This window comes from Felis catus, chromosome X (assembly GCF_018350175.1).
Source record: "Felis catus isolate Fca126 chromosome X, F.catus_Fca126_mat1.0, whole genome shotgun sequence".
Taxonomy (NCBI): domain Eukaryota; kingdom Metazoa; phylum Chordata; class Mammalia; order Carnivora; family Felidae; genus Felis; species Felis catus.
Genome location: NC_058386.1, coordinates 111,536,874 through 111,562,223, shown reverse-complemented (window position 1 = coordinate 111,562,223; position 25,350 = coordinate 111,536,874). Strand labels below are relative to the sequence as shown.

The following is a 25,350-nucleotide window of genomic DNA, read 5'->3' as shown; positions in this document are numbered from 1 at the left end:
GTTTCTTGTTTAGAAGTGATGCTGTTTGAAATGCCATGATATGGTGAATAAGGCAGTTTTCTTTTCTTTAAAAATTTTTTAACGTTTATTTATTATTGAGAGAGAGAGAGAGAGAGAGAGAGAGAGAGAGAGAGAGAGAGAGACAGAGCATGAACATGGGAGGGACAGACAGAGGGGGAGACACAGAATCCGAAGCAAGCTCCAGGCTCTGAGCTGTCATCACAGAGCCAGACACGGGGCTCGAACTCACAAACCATGAGATCATGACATGAGCCGAAGTCGGACGCTTAACCAACTGAGCCACCTAGGCGCCCCTCCGTTTCTTTTCTTTCCTTTTCCTTTTCCTTTTCCTTTTCCTTTTCTCTTTTCTTTTTTTTTTATTCTCAAGTTAGTTAACATATAGTGTATGTCTTGACTTCAGGAGTAGAACCCAGTGATTCATCACTTATATATGACACCCAGTGCTCATCCCGAAAAGTGCCCTCCTTAATGCCCATCACCCGTTTAATCCACCCCCCACCCCCCACTCCCATCAACCCTCAGTTTGTTCTCTATATTTAAGTGTATCTTATGGTTTGCCTCCCTTTCTGTTTTTATCTTATTTTTCCTTCCCTTCCCCTATGGGCATCTGTTAAGTTTCTCAAATTCCATTTATGAGTGAAATCAAATGATATCTGTCTGTCTCTGACTGACTTATTTTGCTTAGCATAATACCTTCTAGTTCCAACCTCTAGTTGTTGCAAATGGCAAGACTTCATTCTTTTTCATCGCCAAGTAGTAGTCCATCGTGTATATGTTCATCACATCTTCTTAATCCATTCATCAGTTGATGGACGTTTGGGCTCTTTCCATACTTTCACTACTGTTGATAGTACTGCTATAAACAGTGGGGTACATGTGCCCCTTCGAATCTGCATTTCTGTATCCTTTGGATAAATTCCCAGTAATGCAATTGGTGGGTCGTAGGGTGTGAATAAGGCATTTTTCAAATCAACAAATATTGGTTTCTCCAAAGCACTACAGGTGGGAAGGAAAATCCATATCCAGAGTAAGTATCTGTTTGGGTGAGCACAAAGCATTGCCCCTTCCTTAATAGAAGTGTTCTAGAGTGAACTCCCTGCCACCTGGTAGCTGGCTGATCACTCTGGAGACTGGTGCCGTATCAGGGGCTCCATGTTGGCCCTGCTTCTGGCCCTCAGAAGATGGGACACTCAGCAGTGGCTGTGGTGAGGTCAGCCTTGGTGAGTGGAGGCCCATGGTGCTGAGCACAACCTCCATCCCTGCCACTTGGCCACTTAGTTCTTGACCCCCCTGGGTTCTGACATGGCTGCTGGGGAAGAGCCTGATGGATATTTACCAAATGGGTATGCTAGCCATCAGAATATTGAATGTTTGTGCCGGTAAGGTTAGTTGCCAAGTTAGATTGGCAGATCACCCATGACACACACTTCCCTTCATATGTCTCTTCAGATAAGTGTATCCACATACGTCTTCCCTAGACCTCCTTGCCACCAATTTTCAGTCATGTATTTTCAAAGTCCCTGACCATTCAGCTAACGACTCGGACGTGGCATATGCATGGCCATACACTCATACCGCTGGCCATCTCTCCCCCAGGCAGCATGGCCAAGCAAGCGCACTGCTCACAATCTTCCCTCTGGGAGGCTTCCTCTTCACCACTGTCCTTCAGGGCTGTCGCAGGTGGGGCTGTAGCACAGCAGTTGTCCACTTTTGGCCTGCGTAGGAGGCAGGGTTCTAAGTATGCCCCCACCATAGTCCAGTCGTCTGGTTATTCAGACACTAATATGCGTACTGCTGAGGTCGGATTTTTTTTTTTTTAATTTTTTTTTCAGCGTTTTTATTTTATTTTTGGGACAGAGAGAGACAGAGCATGAACGAGGGAGGGTCAGAGAGAGAGGGAGACACAGAATCGGAAACAGGCTCCAGGCTCTGAGCCATCAGGCCAGAGCCTGACGCGGGGCTCGAACTCACGGACCGCGAGATCGCGACCTGGCTGAAGTCGGACGCTCAACCGACTGCGCCACCCAGGTGCCCCGAGGTCGGATTTTTTAATGCCAAAATGCGTATTTTATTGTGGTAGCATTAAACGAAAACCCCAAACAACGGTGTTTCTACCGGTGAGGTGAAAACACTGTTCAAACTTTGTTATCAATCAAATAGAATCCAGATGAGAGTATGTTTTATGAAGGTCCCAAAGCCCAGGCACATCTTAACACAGTGGTTCAGGAGTCTGTAATACTGAAAATCGCTCTCCTCTCACAGGGGGCTTAAAAACCTATTTTTTGAATTATAAAGCCAGTGAAGCAACCCCTTCCGAACAAATGTGTCAAGAGTGAACTAGCATGTTCCATTCAACACTCTAACGATTTCGTTGTAATGCTTTGTACTGCAGTGGGAATTTTATATAAATTTTGCTGTATTTAAACTAAGCTTTGAAAGTGGGAAAGTATATAAAGTTCCAGATAAAATGATTACGAGATGCAGTTTACTAAGGTTTCCCCTCCCCTCCCCTCCCCTCCCCTCCCCTCCCCTCCTTTATTTTTGATTGATGACCTTTAGCAGCTATGAGTTGAACTTTAAAATACCACCCCTGGAGCACCTGGGTGGCCATGATCTCGGGGTTTTTGAGTTCGGGCCCTGTGTCTGGCTCTGCACAGAGAATGTGGGGCCTGTTTGGGATTCTCTCCTTGTCTCCCTCTCTCTCTCTGCCTCTCCCCTTGTATTCTCTCTCTCTCAAAATAAATAAATTTTAAAAAGAAAATAAAAAATAAAATGCCACTCCCAAAATGAAAACCCAAGTTTTAAATCTTTTTTTTTTTAAAGTTTACTTATTTATTTTTGAGAGAGAGAGAGAGAGAGAGAGAGAGAGAGAGAGAGAGAGAACGAACATGGGCAGGGAAGGAGCAAAGAGAGAGGGAGAGAATCCCAAGCAGGCTCCACGCTGTCAGCGCACAGCAGTCTAAGGGGGGGGCTCAATCTCAGGAACTGTGAGATCATGACCTGAGCTAAAACCAAGAGTCAGATGCTTAACCAACTGAGCCACCCAGGCGCCCCCTAAGTTTTAAATCTTAAGCAGCTATAACTGGAAATGTTTACTATATTTGGACACCTTTTATAAGATTTCTTCTTTTTTGTATTAAAGCAGAATCTGGTTCCCACGCCCTGTCATTCGATTATGTATCCTGATTGGGCCAATATCTGAACTAGAAGACTGTCACTTTTGCTTCTGTAATTGTGACTTTTCTCTGGGGTCTTCTATAGCTTTTACAGAGTTCATAGTCCCTAATACCCCCCCCCCACCCCTGTTTCCCGGGTGGGGAAATGGCAGCCATAATAAACTTCTCACTGATAAAGAGTTTCTGGAAACATGTACTGTTTGTTATTATTTAAGAGGGGCTCGATGCGGGAATTCTGGGTGGATGGACTACAGGTTTTCTTGTGGTGCGTACCAGTTTCCAGCGTGAAAAATGCTGGGCACTTGAGGAACCGCACTTTCCAGAATGCTGGAAGCCAGGGTACTGTCACGTATGGAAGAATCCAGTCCCCGCGACAACCACCATCAGAACAGAAAGTGTCTGCATTCTCTCCGCTTCTGATACGCATCCCGGGGGGAAGGCCCGCCCGCGGTGTAGTCTGCGGGGTGCCAAGTTTTCGTCCCCACCTTGTGGGCAGTGCCAAAGAAACTGCGCCCGGCAGTCTATCTAGGTCCCCTCTAACTTCCCCATCTTTTCGAAGACACGGTAAAAGCCTGGGGACTAGGCAGTGATCCCCATCCAGCAGAAGTGTGAAGTCGGGCAGCGTCCTGAGGGTTTTTTTGACCTTTTCCCTTACAAAACGCAGCCCCTCCCCCCACCGATGTTTGGGCTGGGAGAACTTGGCTTCTCCCCAGTGGCCGAAGGAGTCGGGGTACTCGGCGTTAACGCATCCCACCCTCAAAGCTGCATTCTTCTCTTGGTCCCTGGGGCAGTCCCTGGGATCCCTGTCAACACTGCCAACGGCTGGACGCCGCAAGGACGGACACCTGCGGAAACGGACGGAAATGCACACGCCCAGCCATCGCCAGAACCCCGCGGCTGCCCTCGCTGACTCATCCCGGCCTGGGTGGGGGGGAGGGTTCCCGCTCCGAAGGCCTTCAGCTCGCCGGCGACCCTGGGGCTCTGCGCGTCCCCGCCCCCGCGCCACCGTCCCCGCGGCTGCAGGCGCCCCCGCCACTAGGAGGCGCGCTCGGAGTCCCCGGCTCCTCTGCAGGGAGCCGCACGCGACCGGGAAGACGCCCCGCCCGCCGCCGCCCTACCGCACCCCAGCTCCGCGACCGGGGCCTCCAGCGTCCCCGCGTCCTGGTCCTCGCTGCTCCCAACAGCCCCGCAGCCTCCTCCCACCCCGGCGGTGACCTTCCGTGATGGGCTTTTGCAGCTGGCCTAACCTCCCTGTTTCCACTGTCCGGGAGCTGTCGCGTCCCGTGGATGGGCCTGACGCACGCAGGTGGGTCCATTGAAGGCAAGCCGATTTCTTGATTGGGGAGCAGAAGAGGAAGCCAGGAAGGATTGGCCACCCTTTGCCGCTTGGAAGATGTTGGGGTCCACGTGAGAAGGGGTGCGGAGGAAAGCAGGAGCTGACAGCGGCTCCTGGATGACACTCAGCAAGGCAATGGGGACCTCATCTTTACAGTCTTACACACGCCAATAGATCCCCAAACCTTCTCCCCAAACCTTCTCCGTCACCAGGGAGCTGGACATCAAAACCACAATGAGATACCACTTGACACCCAGGGGGATAGCTGCTAACAGGTGTTTAACAAGGGTGAAGACCTTGGGACCTTCCCACGTTGCCGGTGGGAATGCAAAATGATGCGCATCTGCCCAGAACAGCCTGGCAACTCATCACAACACTAAACATAAAGGTATCAAGTGACCCAGCAATTTCACTGATGGCATGCAAGAGAAATAGAAGCTCGTGTCCACGCAAAAACTTGTACACGAGCGAGATCCAAGCATATACTGCTTCTGCCTCCTTACCCCTCCCTCTAGAACCATTCTCCTACATTTACCCCCAGGCTACCCTATACCTATTGGAAAAATCACGCTGTTCTTTTTGGTGAATGTCACATCTCCCCGTGGGTCTCATTGTGTAACCTGCTCTTCTGGCCGGCGGGCACTCGTGTCTAGTCATAGGTTAAGAAGCAGTGAGAGGTGGTGGTAGGAGGGGAAATAGCCCTTCTCAGGCAGGAGTGGAAGGCCTGCTTTTTCCTGGCAGAGATACTTCCGGAAATTCAGAGGCTCAGGGACCCGCACTCATTGGCATGCACCCGTATATCCCTATTCCAATTTCCGATATCCCAGTTTCCCCTAACATTAGCGGAAGAGACCCCGTGAAGTTGTAAATTCAGTTTGTGTTGTAATTCAGCCCCTCAAAGATTAAACTTTGGATCTGGATTCCCCAAATCTTGCGCCTGTGGCTATACCAGGTACTGGTTTCTTTCAGGCCTGTCACAGGACTTTTCAGGTCCTTCATTTGGACGTTGGTCTGAGACTGTAAGGTTCTGAGCTCAGCATTTTCTTTCCTCGAGTTCTGAGGCTCCTTTAGAAATGACAAATCTACTCCACAATACTCTTTATCTTTTGTCTTCATAATACTCCTTATTTTGATGAAAATATTTTAACATATCATACACTTAGTCACCCGGAGACTCGTCTTTTATAGGCACTTGATTATAGGTATGAAAAGTTGAAAATTTGTGTAACGCTTTTGCCACTTCCTGCTGCGGACTAACAGTGCCCACTTTACCACTGGAAACAGGGTCATTAAAGCCTTCCAATCTAATTAAAGACGTATTCCAGAAAACACAGTACAAATTCAGAGAACACACTGTCGAGATTAAGTTCCTTTGGAACCACTCTCGGGACCACAACCTGTATCAGTCAACCTTCGACCCGAAAAGCAGAACTAATGGGAGCTTTTAAAGGGTGTGTGTATATTACATAGACAAGTATATATACAATGAATGTAGTTGTTATGTGGAGTTGGTTCCAGCAGTCCCTTAAGGCTACTGTCTCCAGGTATGATCTTGGAGCAGGTCAGGCAGGCAGGAAGGGAAGACCGCGTGCAGGTTGACTGGCACCTTCTACGCTTTTAAAGCAGCAAAAGAGGGAGACGTTGGTCGAAGTGTACGGTTGTGGTTGTGTAGGACGAAGAAGCCTAGAGATCTAATGTGCAGCATGGTGACTCTAGCTAATTCTGTATTGAATCCTGGCAATTTGCTGAGAGAGTAGATTTCTGGTGCTGTCACCACATGCGTGCACACACACACACACACACACACAGTAACTGTGTGAGGAGATGTTAATTAGCTTGACTGTAATAATCATTTCACCGTGTATATGTGTATCACACACTGTGTTGTAAAACGTAAACATGTACAATTTTTTATTTAAAAAAGCAGAATAAAACATAATTTTAAGATACACTAAAAGACAAGCAAAATACGAATTTTTCTTTTCATGTTTATACCAAAGGTTATATTTAGCAGTGTTACACTCTTATTGATTTGCAGATATTTTGTGTAGCAAAAGACTGACTTTGCATATATAAAAAGAATACATTTTATTGATTTTTCGCAAGTTCATTGATGCTGGAGAGATTTCTAGTTATGTCTCTCTCAGGATTTGTCATTCCTTCAGAGAAAAATAAATTCTACTATTTTCTTTTAAAAATTTAAGATGAGGGGCGCCTGGGTGGCGCAGTCGGTTAAGCGTCCGACTTCAGGCAGGTCACGATCTCGCGGTCTGTGAGTTCGAGCCCCGCGTCAGGCTCTGGGCTGATGGCTCGGAGCCTGGAGCCTGTTTCTGATTCTGTGTTTCCCTCTCTCTCTGCCCCTCCCCCGTTCATGCTCTGTCTCTCTCTGTCCCAAAAATAAATAAACATTGAAAAAAAAATTTTTTTTTAATAAAAAAAATCAAAAAAAATAAAAATTTAAGACGAGCTCATAAGAATTTGGACTTCAAAACATCCCTCATTGTCATCAATGGTATTTGTTCATTTTTGGTTCCAAAATGGTGAACTCAGGGGCGCCTGGGTGGCTCAGTCGGTTAAGTGTCTGACTCTTGATATTGGCTCAGGTCAGGATCTCACAGTCGTGAGATTGAGCCCCGCGTCTGGCTCTGCACTGACAGTGCGGACCCTGCTTTGGATTCTGTCTCTCCCTCTCTCTGCCCCTCCCCTGCTCACCTGTATGTGTGCTCTCTCTCTCTCTCTCTCTCTCTCAATAAATAAATAAATAACCTTTAAAAAATGTTGAACTTAACAGCTGGGTAATTTTAAAAGGTGGATTTCAAAATCGGCCAAAGTTGAAGATATCAGCACAGAGATTGCTGTCTTCACAAGTCTAGAAGACGGTGGTATAATGGGGTTAGTAAGGGTTTGGTCATCTCCCTCGCTTAGCATTCAGCCAGCTGCAGAAGAAGTCGGGGGGATAGATGAATGGATAGATGGATAGATGGATGGATGGATACATAGATAGACAGATGGATAGATAGATTTGTTAAAGAAAATGGCCTTACACAATGTGGAAGGCAGTTAAGCAGGCTCTATAAGGTTGTTGTCATCTCAACTAAGGGTAAGGAGGTAGCAAACAGGCTGGAACTCACAAACGTGATCTGGGGCGCTATGAGGACAGACTGAAGTGCATACTCATCCTTGTTGCCTCTGACCTTGGTGACGATGGTGACCCATAGAAGCCAAGAGGGCCCTTTGCATGGAGCTAAACACACACACCTGGCCCAGAAGGTAGAGCCGCCGAAGGAGGATCCAGGGGAAAAGAGAGAAATTGCAGGGCCAGCTGCTACTTCACCCCAGTGAAGTGAATCGGCCAATCAGCAACAACGTGTGTGAGCTACAAAATGGCTGCTGCTTCCCCTCACACACCATCCCCTGTCTTCACAGAAGCTGCCCGTGGCACATGCTAACCAGATGCATACCAGAAAGGGTATTGTGGGTGACGTGATTTGGCCTGGCCAAGTTGACACATTACAAGTGACACAAGTTGACACATTACAAGTGACTTTCTCCGTGACACTGAGAAAATCCTAAGCCTTCTCTAAAAGAGGGCACTAAGTCTTATATTTTCTCGCCTTGCTTATTCTTCTGCTACCTGATTCACATCCCAACTTAACATCCTGTACCTTAAATGCTGAAAAAAAGTTAATAACACACCTTGTGTTGCAAGACAAAGGGAAGAGAGGGTGTCAAAACCAAAATTATTTGGTTAATATATATGTGGATAAATTCATATGAAAAGAAAGAAGTAAAGATTCATTATTAAAGTCCTTTTTTCTGCATTTGATTCCATCATTACTTCTTCCACTCTCCATTCCACATCCTCTTACCTGGTGACTGGTGATACTCCTTTTCCTGACGGGGGGTCGACCCTAACTTTGTCTCCTGAGGTTCATGGTCCTTGGTCCTGAATAAATGAGCTTGGTGTAGTTTGCATTGACCATAGTAAAGGGACACGGGAGTATGGAGAGGTGACCCCCACAGGATCACCTGCACTGCAGACCATACTTCTTACTCTACTAATGACTAAGGGTCCCTGAGTCAACCAAAGCCCAGACTTCACTAAAGGCCCAAAGACTCATGTATGAAGGGGAAGCTTCTTAGGGAAGGACCCTTCTATAGAAATTTCTATTGTTGGAAGGACCTTGTAAAAAAAAAGTTTCTATTGTTATCTTTCTCCCATTCATACCCAAAGGGGCCTGCAACCTTTTACCAGTGTGACTGTGCATTGGGGACAAGAAATAATCAGATTTATCCAAGATCACAGGACCCCAGCTCCAAAGTGGCACTACTTTTCTGGACACGTTAAATGTCATCCTGGTCCTTTTGAACAACATTTGGCCTACCACTGGGACTTAGCAGGAACGAATGCTTGACCAAGGGACACCGAGTTCCCAGGTCACCTGAGCTGCCCGTCCTAACCTGGGTGACCCACCAGTCACAGCAGTGGGTGTGCAGAGAAGCACCCCTTTTCCAATGCAAGTGGCTGTACAAGATCAACTCAAGCAGGTCCTGAAGCCACAAGGGCTTTGCACGAGGAAGTGGGCCCAAAACCCATGGCTCTGACTCCTGCTACCTTAACTTCTTTCTCTTGGAAAGAAGAGAAGAATTTGAAGATGTTCCCCGTGACCTTTGCCCTCTGGTGTTCTCCCATCGTCCTATTGGTGTCCTCCCATCTGACCTTTAGAGTGGGATTCCTGGGAGTGCCAGAGCCCCCCTCCTGAGCCTTTTCTGCAGTTTCCTCCAGCTGGTAGCATTGCAGGCAGCCGAGGTAGTTAGCAAGCTCGAGAAGAATCTGACGTGTCATTGCTCACTTGGAGGTGGACAGAGCCCCTGAAAAGGGCCTGACAGTGGCCTCTAGAGGTGACACTGAGCCCTAGCTAACAGCCTGTGAGAAATGCCAGGACCGGTCTCACGGGACAAAGGACCTGACTTCGGCCAACAATCCCAGTGAACTTGGAAGCTCATTCCATCCCGGATCTTCCAGATGAGAACCCAGCGCAGCTAAAATATTGACCTCGGCCTTTCCAGCCCCAAAGGAGAGAACCAAGTCAAAACTATCCAGACTTCAAGCTACAGAACTGTGTGTGGGAGAAGAAATAACAAACACTGTTTCAATCCACCAAGTTTGGCATACCTTTTGAAGTCACTAAACTGGGGGCAAATTGTGACACAAAATAAAAAAACTGATACCCTCTCCGAAAGGGGATTCACAAATGCCCATGTGGATTTCACGAAAACCAGTTGGCTAGAGAAGCAATGCATGAGGCCTGGATTGGGGAGTTTTTCCTAACAGGCAGGCACTGCCCATTCTAGTTTCTTCCAAAACAAGAAGAGAAACAGTGTAAGTAATTTACAACCGGATACACTGGATTTAGACTTTTTTCAAAATGTAACATACACGAAGAGGCGCGGGGGGGGGGGGGGGGGGGGTAGTGGAATGAGATCCTGTGAAAATCCACTCCAGCATGAAAGCAATAGGAACACAGGCATCGTATCTAAATGAACTGGCTCACAACTGGGCGAAGTAAGCCAAGGCTTGCCAGGCCAGAAGAGCGTTTACTCCCGAAACCTGGCTACATCCCAGTAGGAACAGCGAGCCTTGGGCTGTGGTAACAGCACTATTCCCACCGCCCCCTCCCCAGCTCCACGGTGGCCTTGAAACCCATGACCTCACATCCAGGGTAGCTCTGAATGCCAGCAAGCTGTCCGCCACTGGAAGGGACAGAAGTGATTGCAGCTCCCCAGCAATCTCTATTCCCAGACAATTGTCACTGTTTGACGTGCCTGGTAGTCACCCTGAAAAGCACCACTTCTGGGGCTTATCCATAATTGAACAGTCGGAGACCCCCTGTGTGCACAGCGCATTTACTACCTGAAGGTGCAAGGTAGGAATTCCTGTAGGGAGCGTTGAATAGAAGGGGTGATGGTGGGCAGTCTCATCTTGCTTTGATTTTAGTTGGAACACTTCTAATGTTTTTCCCCCAGGGAGAATGTGCAATGTCAATTTCTGCTAGACGCCTGTCTTAACAAATGCTTTTAATTTTTCCTCATGAATATTTGTTCATTTTTATCATAAGCATTCCTCCTTTCCTGTGAATATAGTATGCTGGTTTTTTATTTTTTCCGACTCAGCTTCCTACTCACCCTTTTTTCCTGAAATGTGAAAAATATTCTGGTTCCTTTAAAAGTTTTCCTGTGGCGTCAGTGACCGAGGTCTGTCTGTAGGGGGCGCCTACACATGCTGGCGGGGGGGCGTGGGGGGTGGAAAGACGAGCTTCTTGGCGCTGGGGGGCTGGTACAGCAGCCTCCTGGGGACCCGAGGCTTCTCCAGCACCAGGCTCTGCGCCCAGAACTGCAGGCCCGCTGCAGGGCAGCGGGCCTGCAGCATCCGGGGTCTGCAGCTTGGCTTACACCCCCCCGGGAAAGTAATAATGTATCAGTCCTGCGGCCACACACGTGCCTGTGCACAGCGCTCCCAGAACCCTTAGAGGGCGCATTTCCAGCGACTCCCAGAGGGCACATTTCTAGAAAGTTCCACGTGTGCACACCGCTCCCAGAACCCTTAGAGGGCGCATTTCCAGCGACTCCCCGAGGGCACATTTCTAGAAAGTTCCACGTGAGAGGCACCACAGCCTCACTGCCATTTTGCGGGTTACCGCCAGGCTCCGGGAACAAGGTCAGCCTTTTAACACTCGGAGCGCGGCTCCTTTTCCCTGGGAGCTCTCCCTGAACTCGGGAGGCGTGTCTCCCTTGGGTGCGGTATCTTGCTGGGTGATCTACCTCAGCTCCGTGGAAACAGTTCCTTGGCTTCTGGTCTCAGCCCGGGGTGGGCGGCCTTTCCCTGGGCAGCGGGCGTCGGCCAGCTTGGTGGTCAGAGAGACAGAGTTCCGCGAGGGCCTTTCCTCGTGGAACCGTCTCAGTGCTGGGGAGGGGACTCTTGTCCGGGGGCTTATGTCAGTCGTGAGTGGGGGTGGGGGTGTTTCCTGGCCGTGCACCCGAGCCGTGCGAGGGCAGCGTTTCCTCGGGCGCGCTGCCTCGGCCCCCAGATTCCTGCCCACGAGGGCCACTGCCTCAGCCTGTGGGAGCCTCTCCTCGGGGCTTGGCTCAGCCTGAGGGGGCACTTTTCCCTGGGTGCTCTGTCTCAGCCTCGGTGGCGGTGGGCTTTGCTCGCGTCGGACTGGTCCCCGGGCGGGGGGGGGGGGGGGACGCTGAGTCCTGGGGAGGCTTTCACGGGTGCTGTGTCACAGCCAGTGGGGGTGCTGCTCCTCGGGTGTTTAAGACTGGAGTGAAAGTCGCCCTCGGGGGGCTCTGTGTGAGCCGTCGGGGAGACAACTTGACGTTGGGTCCTTTCTGGGCGCTGGCGGCTTGGGCTCTTTCTTGGTGCTCCCGCGGCTGCCATCTGGGGAGCTGAGACTGTTGTTGGAAAGGTCCATCTGTGCACAGAAGGGGGACTCCGCCTTGAGTGCTCCGCCTCAGCCCTGGCTGAGGAGGTGTCCCTTCTGCAGTGGGGGGGACTAGGCCCCGGCTGCTGTCTCAGCCGTGGCTGCGGAGCAGTGTGGGGCTCTGTCTCAGCCTTTGGGGGGAGGTCTTCGTTGGGCGCGCAGAGGCACTTTGGGGGGGTGCTGTTACTTGGATGCTGTGTCTCAGTTGTGGGGTGAGGTCCTTTGATTTATTATTTATCTTTTTTCTTTTAGCTACGACATTTTATTCTGATTTTAAAAATAAAACTTGTTCCTATTGGGGAAAAGATGAAATGTTATAAATACGAAGAGAAAACGGTAAAGCATGAACATATTTTTTATCTTCCCTTTCAGCAGTTTTTTTTTTTTATGTGCAGATACGTTTTAACCCAAATCGAGATCGTGCTGCCTATCTCAGAACCTGTTGTGTCCTATAAGTTTATATCATCAGCAATTTCTCTAGTTGGTCAGTGTTAGTGTCAAACCTGTGCTTTAATGGTTGCAAAGTACTTGTAGCAATATAAAGATATTTCACCGCTTCTGTAGTGTTAAGCTTTCAATATATGTGTAATTTTCCACTTTTTAAATTTCATTTATAATATAATACTTATAGACAATATTTTATAAAATTCACATCTATAAATGAGCAGAAACAGTATTGCAGGGGATGAAGTCATGAAACATTAACCTTCAAATAAATGGCAGCAGTTAGGAAACTTTACAAGAAGGCACATTTTCTTGTCACTTTGGCCATAATTACTCCCGTTAGTACTTAATTTTAACATTTATATGGAATGTAGTGTTTTCTTGACTTACTTTTAACTTTTTTCCTTATTTTTTTGTATTTTTATTTCATTTCAAACATTTTGAACAGGCACTGGTTCATTCTAGCAAAAAAAAGAATTATTTTGGGGCGCCTGGGTGGCGCAGTCGGTTAAGCGTCCGACTTCAGCCAGGTCACGATCTCGCGGTCCGGGAGTTCGAGCCCCGCGTCGGGCTCTGGGCTGATGGCTCAGAGCCTGGAGCCTGCTTCCGATTCTGTGTCTCCCTCTCTCTCTGCCCCTCCCCCGTTCATGCTCTGTCTCTCTCTGTCCCAAAAATAAATAAACGTTAAAAAAAAAAATTAAAAAAAAAAAGAATTATTTTTTAATTTTTATTTAAAAAATGTTTATTTTTGAGAGAGAGAGATGGAGAGCGAGTGGGGGAGGGGCAGAGAGAGAGGTAGATAGAAAATCTCAAGCAGGCTCTGCACTGTCAGCACAGAACCCGACGTGGGGCTCGAACTCACAAACTGTGACATCATGACCTGAGCCGAAATCAAGAGTTGGACACTTAACCAACTGAGCCACGCAGGTGCCCCGAAAACAAAAACTTTTTATTTTATTTACTTATTTATTTTTTTAAACAAACACTTTTTAAAAAGAATACTGAGAGGGGGCGCCTGGATGGCTCGGTTGTTTAAGCGTCTGACTCTTGGTTTCAGCTCAGGTCACAATCTCACAGTTCATCAGTTCTAGCCCCACATCAGGCTCCACACTGATTGGGATTCTCTCAGTCTCTGTCTCTCTCTGACTCTCCTGTGTCTCTCTGACTCTCCTGTGCACTCTCTCTCATAATAAATAAATAAACTTCAAAAAATAATTAAAAAAGAATACAGGGTAGCTTTCAACAAACTAGGGGGAAAGTATGTACAATGACTATGAAAGATATGGGGCATATGGTCTTAATATATAAAAACCTAACAGAGAAGAACAAATGTAATGGTTGGGGAAGTTAAGGGCATTTAAAGAAAAAGCAATTCACTAAAGAAGAAGCAACAATCACCAACGGGTGTATGGGGACATGTTTTTATTCACTAGCAAAGCTGATGTCCGTTGTTTTTGTCTATTGTGTCCTTTTGGGGAACCACGCGTCCTCTCCCTCACAGGGTCGTACCAGAACTGTGCCCCTCCTAACACAAACTAGGGCAGCCCACACTCTTTGCAGACAAAAGTCAAGGCTGAGTTGTTCAAACAGCAACATCTTAAAAAAACTCTTCATCAGTTCATGCTTCCTGTATCTCCAGAATTACCCTGTTTCAACTGACACCAGGTTGCTCAGTTGTATTTTCCTTGATTTATCTCAGCCTTGAAAGTTCTGTGTCACCTTTCAGCTATGGCCTTGGAATCTGGGTGGGAGTCTGGGTCCAGCAATGGATAAGAGTTCTAGATGCACCGCGTTATAAACACTCTACAGACATTTGGGAATCTAGGCCACTCTGGGGGCTGTACAGGGACCTCTCATGATGTTTAAACTGCATTTCTCTGCTGATTAATGAAGTTGAGCGCCTTTTAGATATGGATTGACCATTTGGGTATGTCTCTATTAAGTGCCTCTTTGGGTCATTTGCTTATATTTTACTGGGATGTTTGTAAACTTTTTAAGTTTATTGATTTATTTTGAGAGAGAGGGAGAGACAGAATCCCAAGCAGGCTCCACGCTATCAGTGAGGATCCCAATGTGGGGCTTGAACTCACAAACCATGATATCATGACCTGAGCTGAGATCAAGAGTCGAACGCTTAACTGACTGAGCCACCAGGGGCACCTGGAATGTTTGTAAGTTTTAAACTGATATAGTTCTACGTAGATACATTCTGGATTCCAGCAATTTTTGGAGAGAGAAGTGTATATATATATATATATATATATATATATATATCTCCAGTTATACATACATGTTTATATATTTAAATACACAAAATTTACATATTATTTATATTTACTATATATTTATACATTATAAATATATATGAATATATGAATATTTATATATAAATGTTTGTCCAACTATGTATATACACAATTTTGAGTCTCTCCTACCAATCTGTTTTGCTTTTACTCTCTCTTAAAAGCATCTTTTTGATGAACAGAGGTTTTAAATTTAATTCTATCCAATTAAACAATCTATTACTTTTAGCCAGTGCTTCTTTTCTCTTTGTTAAAAAAATCTCTGTTTACCCTAAAGCCATGAAGATAATATCCTAAGTTTTCTACTAGATCCCCTATTCATCTCTAATAAAGTTTTATGGAATGAAACGGGGTAAGAATAAAGGTTCATTTTCTCCCTCTGTACCTATCATGTGGATTTATCAAAGACAGTATCCTTTCCACAATGATTTGAAGGGACTCTTATGTGATGAATCTAGCTGTTTTGTATTTCCAGGTTTGTTTCTAGGTCCTCTGCCCTTCCACTGGTGTGTTTGCCCAAACTTACTTCATGACCACACTGTTTTTTTTTTTTTTAATATTTATCTTTGAGAGAGAGAGAAAAAGAACGAGCAGGGGAGGGGCGGAGAGAGGGGGACAGAGGATCCAAAACAGGCTCCCTGCTGACAGCAGAGAGCCCGATGCAGGGCTCAAACCCATGAACTGGGAGATCATGACCTGAGCCGAAGTTGGATGCTTAACCGACTGAGCCATCCAGGCACCCTGACCACACTGGTTTTTTTTTGTTTTTTTTTTTTAATTTTTTTTTTCAACGTTTACTTATTTTGGGGACAGAGAGAGACAGAGCATGAATGGAGGAGGGGCAGAGAGAAAGGGAGACACAGAATCGGAAACAGGCTCCAGGCTCTGAGCCGTCAGCCCAGAGCCTGACGCGGGGCTCGAGCTCACGGACCATGAGATCGTGACCTGGCTGAAGTCGGACGCTTAACCGACTGCGCCACCCAGGCGCCCCTGACCACACTGTTTTAATGACAGCATTTTTATAGTGAATCTTCATATCTGGTAGGGTGTGTCTTCCAACTTTGTTCTTTTTCCTCAAGACTGTCTTGTGTATTCTGAGTCCTTAGGTATCCATAGACTTTTTGCTATCTGCTTGTTAATTTTTCAAAAAAAAAAAAACAAAAAAAAACAACCCACTAACATGGTGGGATTTTAAGCAGGATTGGTAGAGATCACCTGGGGGAGATTTGATCATAATGAGTCTTACCAACAAGAATTTCAATCTATGCAAAAAGTATTTCTCCTCATTTCCTGGAGTCTTTAATTTCTCAGTGATGTTTTGTTCTTTTCATGTCATGCTTTAGCACATCTCTCATTAGGTTCAGATATTTGATGTATTTGATACTATTTTCAGTGGCATTTAAAATTTTCTTTTCTGATTATTTGTTGCAGAAATAGAAAAAGTGGTTTTTATTATATCTTATAACTTGACTAAATTCACTTATTAACTCTAATGATTTGTATTCTTTTGCATATTCTATATAGAGAACAATTTCATCTGTGAATAATGACAGTTTTACTTCTTCCTTTCCAAACTTTATAACTATTATATTTTCCGGGTGCTACTGCACTTTTTAGGACCTTCCGGAAATTATTGAGTGGACAGTGGACATCCTTGCCTTTCTTCCAAACTCGGGAAAAACTGTTTTGATATTTCACTATTAAGTATGGCATTTATTATAGTTTTCTCTTGTACATGTGCTTTATGAGATTAAGGAAGTCACCCTGTATTCTAAGTTGCTAATTGTTTTTGTCATGAATAGGTGTTGAAATTTAATCCATTTATATAACTTATATGGTTTTTTCCTTTTTTTGTTTGCTTGTTAATGCGACACATCACATTGATTTTCAAATTTCAAAACAATATTGCCTTTCTGCAATAACCCCCCCTCCTAAGACAGGACGTGCATCCTTCAGGATACTATTATATTTTATTTGCTAAACTTTTGTTTAGGATTTTTGTGTCTAAGTTCAGGAGAGATCTTGGCCTTTAGGTTTTCTTTTTCCTTCCATTGTCTTGTCAGCTGTTGTGAACAGGTTTGTAGTGGCCTCCTAAAAAGAGAACAGAAAAGAAGAACTATTTCCCCTAACAGGTTGACACAGATTGGTTTGTACTTCTTCAAAGAGGTAATCATATTTTCATCCACGTTTGGCTGATGAGAGTTGCTCATTCCCTAAGCACTGTGATTAATTATGATTATAACATGTTTGACTTTGTATAGTCTTCTATGTTAGCTTCCTCCGTTTGCCCCCTAGACTGGATGGAAATGAGGCTGGCTTTCTTGAGAACAGGGTGTTTGTGAGGGCCTGGTAAACCTTGGCCTCCGAGAAAACTCACAATGATGCCGATGCATGTTGTATACACGTATGTACGAGGCGGTTTTACAATGGTTGCATTTTTGTCGTTGATGGACTGTGTTTCTTGGTATTTCTCAGGAAATGATGACAGATAAAGCAGAGGAGTCTACTGTTGGGCCCGAGAAGCAAATGAAACGTCATAGAGAACTCATGACTTCTCCTCTGTGTAAGAGTAGGCTGACCAGGGGGCTGCTGTCAGTGATGCCGGAAGAAGAGGCAGCATTCCAGGCCGGGGGCTCAGCCGTGTCTTTGGAAGATGGTGAGGATGCCTGTGCCCCGCTCCCCTTCCTGACCTGCCCCAGTGCAGCCTGGCCTCTGGCTCCTCCCTGCCAGGGAGCAGTTCGCTCAAGGTCACCGGCTTTGGGTGACGCTGCCCTTAATTTCTCGGCCACACTGGGCACAGGTGTTCCCGCTCTCCTACTTGGAAACCTTCCCGGATTCCCAAGCTCCCCACTCGACTGGTTTCCTTCTCTTTTTTGGTGACCGCTTTCCTTCTTTTTCTTAACAATTGTTAATGTTTATTTTTCAGAGAGAGAGACAGATTGTGAGCAGGGGAGGGCAGAGAGAGAGAGGGACACACAGAATCCAAACTAGGTTCCAGACTCTGACCTGTCTGCACAGACCCCAATGGGGGGCTTGAACCCACAAACCATGAGATCATGACCCGAGCCGAAGTCGGTCGCTTAACCGACTGAGCCACCCAGGTGCCCTGGTAACCCCTTTTCATTCTTGTCTTCTGCTTTTCCTTTATTTTTCTCCCTATAAATATTGTAAAAAATTCCTGAATCCAACCATTTCTGTCTGTGCTCCTAATTCTCTCTGACATGATCTTTCACCAAGATATTACAGTAGCTTCTTATATGGTCTATCATTCTTTTTAAAACGTTTATGTATTTATTTTTAGGAGAGAGAGAGAGAAGGGAAGAGGCAGAGAGAGAGGGAGAGAAAGAATCCCAAGCAGGCTCCATGCTGTCAGCACAGAGCCCTACGCAGGGCTTGATCCCATGAACCATGAGACCATGACCCGAGCCGAAACCAAGAGTCGGACACTTAAACCAACTGAGCCACCCAGGCGCCCCTGATCTATCATTGTAGCTCTGATCTGACTCATACTGTCTGCCTCTGCAGCCCGACTGACCATGTGCACACAGAAATCCGACCCTGCCACGTCCATCCCGAAACCCGCCACCAACTCCCCCGAGCACTCAGAACAGAATCGGAGCTCCTGACGCTGGTCTACACGCTCTGCAGGACCCGGGCCTGCCCTCCTCTCCTGCACGCGTCCTCTGGGTGTCCTCCTTGTTCTCTCTGCCTCAGTTCTTTGCTCCACGGCCCCGGCTCGTCCCCTCCTAGGGGCCCTGCACCGGCCCTCAGGGCAGCCAGAAGTCCTCCTCACGTGCACAGGCCGCCCTGTCTCCTGTTCCAGACTCTGCCCAGGGGTCACCTCCTCAGAGGACCCTGCCCGACCCCGGGGTCAAGGAGACTCCCCTTCCTGCTCTCTCTCACATCCCTGATGTCTTCCTTCCCAACGCACATTCACACTGTGTTGTTTCCTTTGTCCATTTTACGTGTATTACCTGACCTCCCCATGAGAATATGTCAGGTCTGAGATTTTCCTCTGGCCTGTATTTCTGCTATGAAATACAAAATTTAAGAAACCGTGGAGTACATGAATGTCTCTGTGGGGTTGTTCAAACACCCCTGTACCTAACTGCAGCTCAGTCTCTAAAGTTAGCTTCTACACGCTCCTGTCAGTCACAATATCCACGGGGAGGTGAGGGAAAGTGGTCGACCCACACTGATGGCTTCTTGTCAAACTCCGTTCCCCCAGAGCCTGTGAATATGGCAGGAGACGGTATTCCACGCCAACCAGTTGGATTCTCCGTCTCATGACTTAACCCGTCTCGGCAAAGGTGGGCTGAGTCACAAACCTGGTAGCAATTCACTGGCGGGACGAATCATTCCCCCGCTGTCTCTCTACAGATGACCCCAAGGTCGCCAGGAAGTCTGTGCTGTTCGGAATGATGCCGGATACGTTGTCATTCAATCCAGAGGCGATGAATAGTGATGTAAAACATCAAATCATGAAGGAAATTCGCCAGTTTGGACGAAGTAAGTAGCGTCAAAACTTGTATCCAGACAAACAAACAAAAACCCATGGGAAGCCCTTCTCATTTCACGACTTGGAATAAATCCGGCTTGCCTCTTGAGGTTGATCTGTTTCCAGAATGGGGTTCTCCCGTGATTTAGGATAGCTCATTTTTATTCTGACTGAAATGTCCCAGGAGACTTCTTTTTTTGTTCTTTTTCAGTTCTTAGCTGGTTATCGTTTACCACAATTCCATAGGTAGGTATGTTCAGGTGTCCGGATGTAGGCATACTATGTAACATTCTAGCCCTCGAATGACTCTACTAGGGCAGCAGATACACCAAGATTGAGTTCTACCTTCTCTTTGTATTTTAGACATATTGACGGGATTTGTTTTTTTTTCTAAATGTCTTCAGAATATGAAAAAATCTTCAAATTGCTTGAAGGAATTCAAGGACCTCCAAAAGTGAGGAGACAGTTTGTTGAATTTGCCATCAAGGAAGCAGCAAGGTGGGTATAGAGAGAAACTCCAGTACGTCTCACGTTGGGGCCCAGTGCGGTGTTGGGGGAGGGGTGGGGATGGGACTGCCTGGCGTTTCTCAAACCCTGGTCCTCACTCAGAATTCGTGCTGTCTCTGCAGCTATTTAGATCGATATTATCTAAGTCTCACTCATACTTCCAAGCTCCAGGAGACTTCTGTTCACACAGAGTTTCAGGTGGGCATTGACCCTGAACGACACTCTTTGTATTTGCTGGATTTTCCCTACCACCAGGGTCCATTTTCTATTCCCATGTAGATTGAACCACATCATAGGGATTTTTGGGGGGGGTGTCTTTTGGTTCATGACGTGTCTCTTCATTTTCAGATTTAAAAGACGAGACTTAATTAAGCACCTTGAGAAGATACTCGACAAGATAGAGTCTGACAAATTTCTCAGCAAAGATAAGCATAGCCGAAACCTATAATCCTGTTATCCCAACAATCAAAAAATAAGAACCAGATTGCTGTCTTCTAGAACGGAATGGGATATTGCTGAAGCCTCCTAGCATGTGTTAGTTAAGAGAATTGCCTTCCGGAGGCTAAGAAAAAGTTGTTGTAGTTTTAAAAATTTTATTAATTGTTGTTAATAAAAGCTGGGCTTTTGCCCTACGAGTTCATTTGAAAGGGTAACTTGTGTTTGTTTGTGTTCCCACCTGAGGTGGGAGTTACTATCAAGTCATCAGACTATGGAACAGTCCTAGTTTCTGCAGGTCACATGGTCATAACTGGTGTCTATTACAGTGTCTGCTCACTGTCCATTTCTTTGGAAATGTCCATTTCTTTGCCCTGAGACTGCACCTCACCTAGTCATGGTGCTTGGCCTGGGGGTCGGGTGACTTAATCCTTCTGTACTGAAGGATCTGGACCATTAGATGTCCTGCCTGATTTGGGTGGTTGTAACTTTCCGCATACTCTAACCACAAAACATGGGCATATTAGGAAGTGTTCTAGACCTTCCCCACATCCTTATCCTTAGCCACTGCTTAGCAGGGAACTCCATATCCTTGATAAGTTCCACCACCTCGGCCAGTTCAGAAACCCCCTTTGTATCTGTTGACTGAGACAGATGAGCAATCCCAAGTAGTTAACTGGCAGTCTCAACTTCCATTTCAATGAGTCATTGCTGGGTCACCTGTTGCTAAAATTTCCCCATTTGGAACGAAAACCTTTGGTCTGGCAGAGCTTCAAGATGTGGGGATGGGAAGCCAAATTTTGCTACTGGATGCATCGTAGGAGTAAGTGGGAGGAGGTCCCCACATTGCCAGTTCTTCACTGCCGAAGACACAAATGTGGTTATGGGAGAAACGCCGTCACATACCAGACGCTAAGAGAGAACATTGCCGCCTCCCAGAGTCGCCTCAGTTCCAAAAGGAATTGACATCAAGCTGGAACACTGAGACTCCAAGAGTCATTCCGTTATTTACTGAGCCGGCCAATTCAAGATGATAGTGAACATACGACCAGTGAAATCCATTAGCACGACCCCACTGCTGTACTTTATTTCCTGTAAAGTGATTTTCATTCTTAGACATGATACAGTGTAGAATACCATGATGGTGGATATGACATTTTTAAGTGTTTATTTTTGAGAGAGAGAGTGAGAGAGAAATGGAGAGAGTGAAATGCATGAGCAGGGGAGGGGCAGAGAGAGAGGGGGCAGAAGAGAGAGAGAGAGAGAGAGAACACACGCGTGAGCAGGGGAGGGGCAGAGGGGAGGCAGAAGATCCAAAGCAGGCTCCATGCTGATAGCAGCAAGGCGGAAGCGGGGCTCAAACTCACGAACCATGAGATCATGACCTGAGCTGAAGTCTGATGCTTAACTGACTGAGCCCCACCCTTGGATATGACATTTTTAAGACTACAAATGCTGGTTTTCTATGAGAACTCTGAGTGGGAAGAAAATCCATATCCAGAATAACTATCTGAGTAAGAGCAAAGCACTGCTTCAGTTATGAAATTAGACCCAAGGAATCACCTTGTCACCTTGAAGCTGACCTACCACTCTCAGAAACAGTATCATATTGGCCGCTTATTGTTGGTGTGCTGCCAGCAGATTACGCGGTCTGCAGTGGCTCTAGTGAGATGGGTCATGGTTAAGTGGAAGTTAATTTTGTTGAGCCCGTGAGTAACCATCATAGCCACTGTGACCATCATGTTCCATTACCACTCTGAAGAAGGTGTAGGAGTGGTCCCGGGAACCTAGAGTGGCCTCAGCTAGGAGACAGCAAGGAGATAGGGCCCTCAGTCCTACATCCTTATTAAACTAGACCTGAATGAGCTTGGAAGCAATTTCTTTCTCCGAGTCTTTAATGAGCCCGCATGGTCAACGCCTTGACTTCAAATTTACGAGACCCTAAGCAGAGAAACCAATGGAGCCTGCCTTGGCTGCTGACCTACAGAACTGTTTGCTAAAATACTTGCATTGTTTTGAGCTGTTAATTCGGGGTAACTTGTTATACAACAATAGAAAATCAGGGGCGCCTGGGTGGCGCAGTCGGTTAAGCGTCCGACTTCAGCCAGGTCACGATCTCGCGGTCCGGGAGTTCGAGCCCCGTGTGGGGCTCTGGGCTGATGGCTCACAGCCTGGAGCCTGCTTCCAATTCTGTGTCTCCCTCTCTCTCTGCCCCTCCCCCGTTCATGCTCTGTCTCTCTCTGTCCCAAAAATAAATAAACGTTGAAAAAAAAAATTAAAAAAAAAAAAAAGAAAATCAATTTGATGGTGCATGGCTATTGTGAAGTAATAACTGAAAATCGAGCACAGTGTTATTTCTTTTCTAGTCCTCTGGTCACGGGGAACTCCCTGTGAAGCCATAGGTGTAAGAGCACAGAACTTTCTCTTTTTCTGGGGGTTCCATTCCAAAGTAGCAGGTTTTCGGATCACTTGTCCGTGGATCATAGTGCCACACCACGATGTGTTATATGTTACCACCAGCATCTCAACAGGCCACCTCGTTGCTGAGTTCCTTCTTGGTGGTGAGGCAAGATGTAGGAACTTTCTGTTCACCTATGAGCACTATCTTGACATTTCCCAGACTACTAGAATTTCTAGTAAAAATTTCACTAATTGGGAAGGCGCCTGATTTTGTGTGGGAATTATTTACCAAATTATTTTACATGTTCTGTCATTCAAGTGCGTTGCCAATGTGGCCATATTAGTTTCAACTTCTTTATCAACCAGAATAATGTCATCAATGCAACGAAACAGTATCCTGCATGCAGTAAGAGAAAGGTCATCAAAGTCCTGAAAGAATAATTTATGTAATCAAAGTCCCTAAGGAATAATTTAAAAAAAATTTTATTGTTTATTATTTTTGAGAGAGAGAGAGAGACAGAGAGCAAGCAGGGAAGGGGCAGAGAGTGGGGGAGACACAGAATTGGAAGCAGGCTCCAGGCTCTGAGCTCTCAGGACAGAGCCTGACGCAGGGCTCGAACTCACAGACCGCGAGATCATGACCTGAGCTGTAGTCGGCCAACCAACCGCCTGAGCCACCCAGGCGCCCCGTCCTTAAGGAATAATTTATGACATAAGCTCATCTCTGATATAGAGATGTCAGGCTGATATAGCCTGAAGGAGGAAGTGAAGGTGCATTGCTGCCCTTTCCAGCTCAAGGCAAACTCCTTCTGGTGATATTCACTGAAGAAGGAAAAAAGCATTTACCCAACCAATACTGTATACCCAGTGCCTGGGGATGTGTTGATTGCTAAAACAACAAACCCACATGTAGAACAGCAGCTGTAATTGGAATAGCCATCATTAGGCTGATGATAATAATCTCTCTTTCTCTAAGATCCATCTTTTCTGCATAAGGCAAGTATGGAAGTTGGAAGGGATGTCCTAAGAATCACAACTCTGCATCTTTCTAATTCTAATGGTGGCGAAATCACTCCACTCCCTACAGGAATATGATATTGCTTTGGGTTGACTATTTTTATAGGTAGGGCAGTTCTAGCGGCTTCTGTGTAGCCTTTGTTACCAGAATAGCCCTCATTCCATAGGTCAGGGAGCCAATGTGGAAATTCTGCCACTTACTAATTCTGCACTATGGCTCTTGGAAATGACCAGAGCATGGATTCATTGACTAATTGGATTCATTGTGAGAGGGAACCTAAGATAAAACCACACTGATTGCCTGACCTCCATAAGCCAATACTCTAACCAGAGAACAACATTGATGTATGTATTTGAGTCGCCTGGAATTAGTGTCGGGTCAGAGCCAATATTGAATAGTCTCATGGAATTCTCATTATGTACCTTTCCACTATGCATTGTCACCCTAGCAATTGGCCCGGGGTCAATTGGGGAAACTTGGGACAGCACTTCACAGCATAAATATTTGGCGATGTAGCATGGTCCTTCCTCAAGGACAAGCCCGCAGTAATTTCTGACCAGCAGAGAAGAGAAGAGCCGCCACAGATGCCTGGGCTCCCCTTAGAAAGCATTTTACCATGGCCTTGGTGGAAATTGTATCTCTTAGAACTCCCAGGGTGAGTGAACACATCTTACATGATAAATTCACTCTAACTTTCCAGTCTCCTTAAGGCTTTGGATTTTTCCTCTGCAGTACATCGTGAAAGTTCTCGCATTTCTCCTGAAAGAAGGATGGGCCACCTTTGGGACGTATCTCAGTCAGCCGACCGAGCAAACTGTTAGAGCCATCCCCCTATCTGCTCAAGCAAAACCACTGACTCCACAGCCTTGGCTTAATGACTCCCTGTCAATAAATTTGGCCTACCTTGACTTTATTTTTTCTTCATACTCTACCTTCAAGTATTTTCCTGCACAAATTTCCCAGATTTCTAACTCCTCGTTTTAGAAAAATCATGCCGTTGTTTGGGAAAATTCTACACCTGTGCATAGGTCTCGCTAAAACCCACAGTTTTTGGCCTGTGGGAATTTGAGGCCCGTTGCAGGGCTTTGAAGGAACGAGAGGTGCTGGATGTAGCTTCGGTGCAGGGTGACTAGTGCCCTGCGAGGCGGCCACGTCAGGCAAGATTATGACAGATTCTTCAGACAGAGAGGAAATACCTCCTCAGAAAGTCTGCATCTGTTGGCAAAGACACCTCAGAGAATTCGGGGGTTCGGATGGCACAGCGTCATCAGGCTGTGCCTATGTGCTGCGCTACAATTTTCAGGGCCCCGACCATTCCCAAGTAGTGCCCTAACATTATGTGAAAAAACCATGACAATCTGGGACTTCATGCTGTGTTGTAATACAGAAGATGACAAGAGTAGACTTTGAATTTGGTTTTCCCACCTCTTGGCCCTGTGGCCACGGGAGATAATGATTTCTTTCGTGGCTAGTTCCTAGAAGCTTGCATATCCTTTATGTAGACCTTGAGCTGGGACTTTAAGGACATGAGGGCATTATTTTCTTTCCCTATATTCTCTAGCTGACTTGGAGGCAACCACTCCTCTACCATATACTCCTTATTTTGACTAAAATGTTCCCAGGTAGCACCTACTGTTTACGCCGACCTTCGGATTCTGTAGGTTCTTGATTTTTTTTTTTAATTTTTTTTTTCAACGTTTATTTATTTTTGGGACAGAGAGAGACAGA

At 46.2% G+C, this 25,350-nt stretch overlaps 1 protein-coding gene and 1 pseudogene across 1 annotated transcript; one reads left to right on the top strand and one right to left on the bottom strand.

Moving 5' to 3' along the window:
* Positions 1-3,224: 3,224 nt before the first annotated feature.
* Positions 3,225-5,649, bottom strand: LOC123383281 (annotated as a pseudogene).
* A 5,164-nt stretch (positions 5,650-10,813) lies between these two features.
* Positions 10,814-20,409, top strand: LOC102901675. The gene is made up of 5 exons (XM_023249118.2): positions 10,814-11,251; positions 17,240-17,420; positions 19,145-19,273; positions 19,667-19,760; positions 20,118-20,409. The coding sequence occupies exons 1-5, from the start codon at positions 10,814-10,816 to the stop codon at positions 20,215-20,217; spliced, it is 942 nt and encodes a 313-aa protein (XP_023104886.2). The 3' UTR covers positions 20,218-20,409.
* The last annotated feature ends 4,941 nt before the right edge of the window (positions 20,410-25,350 follow it).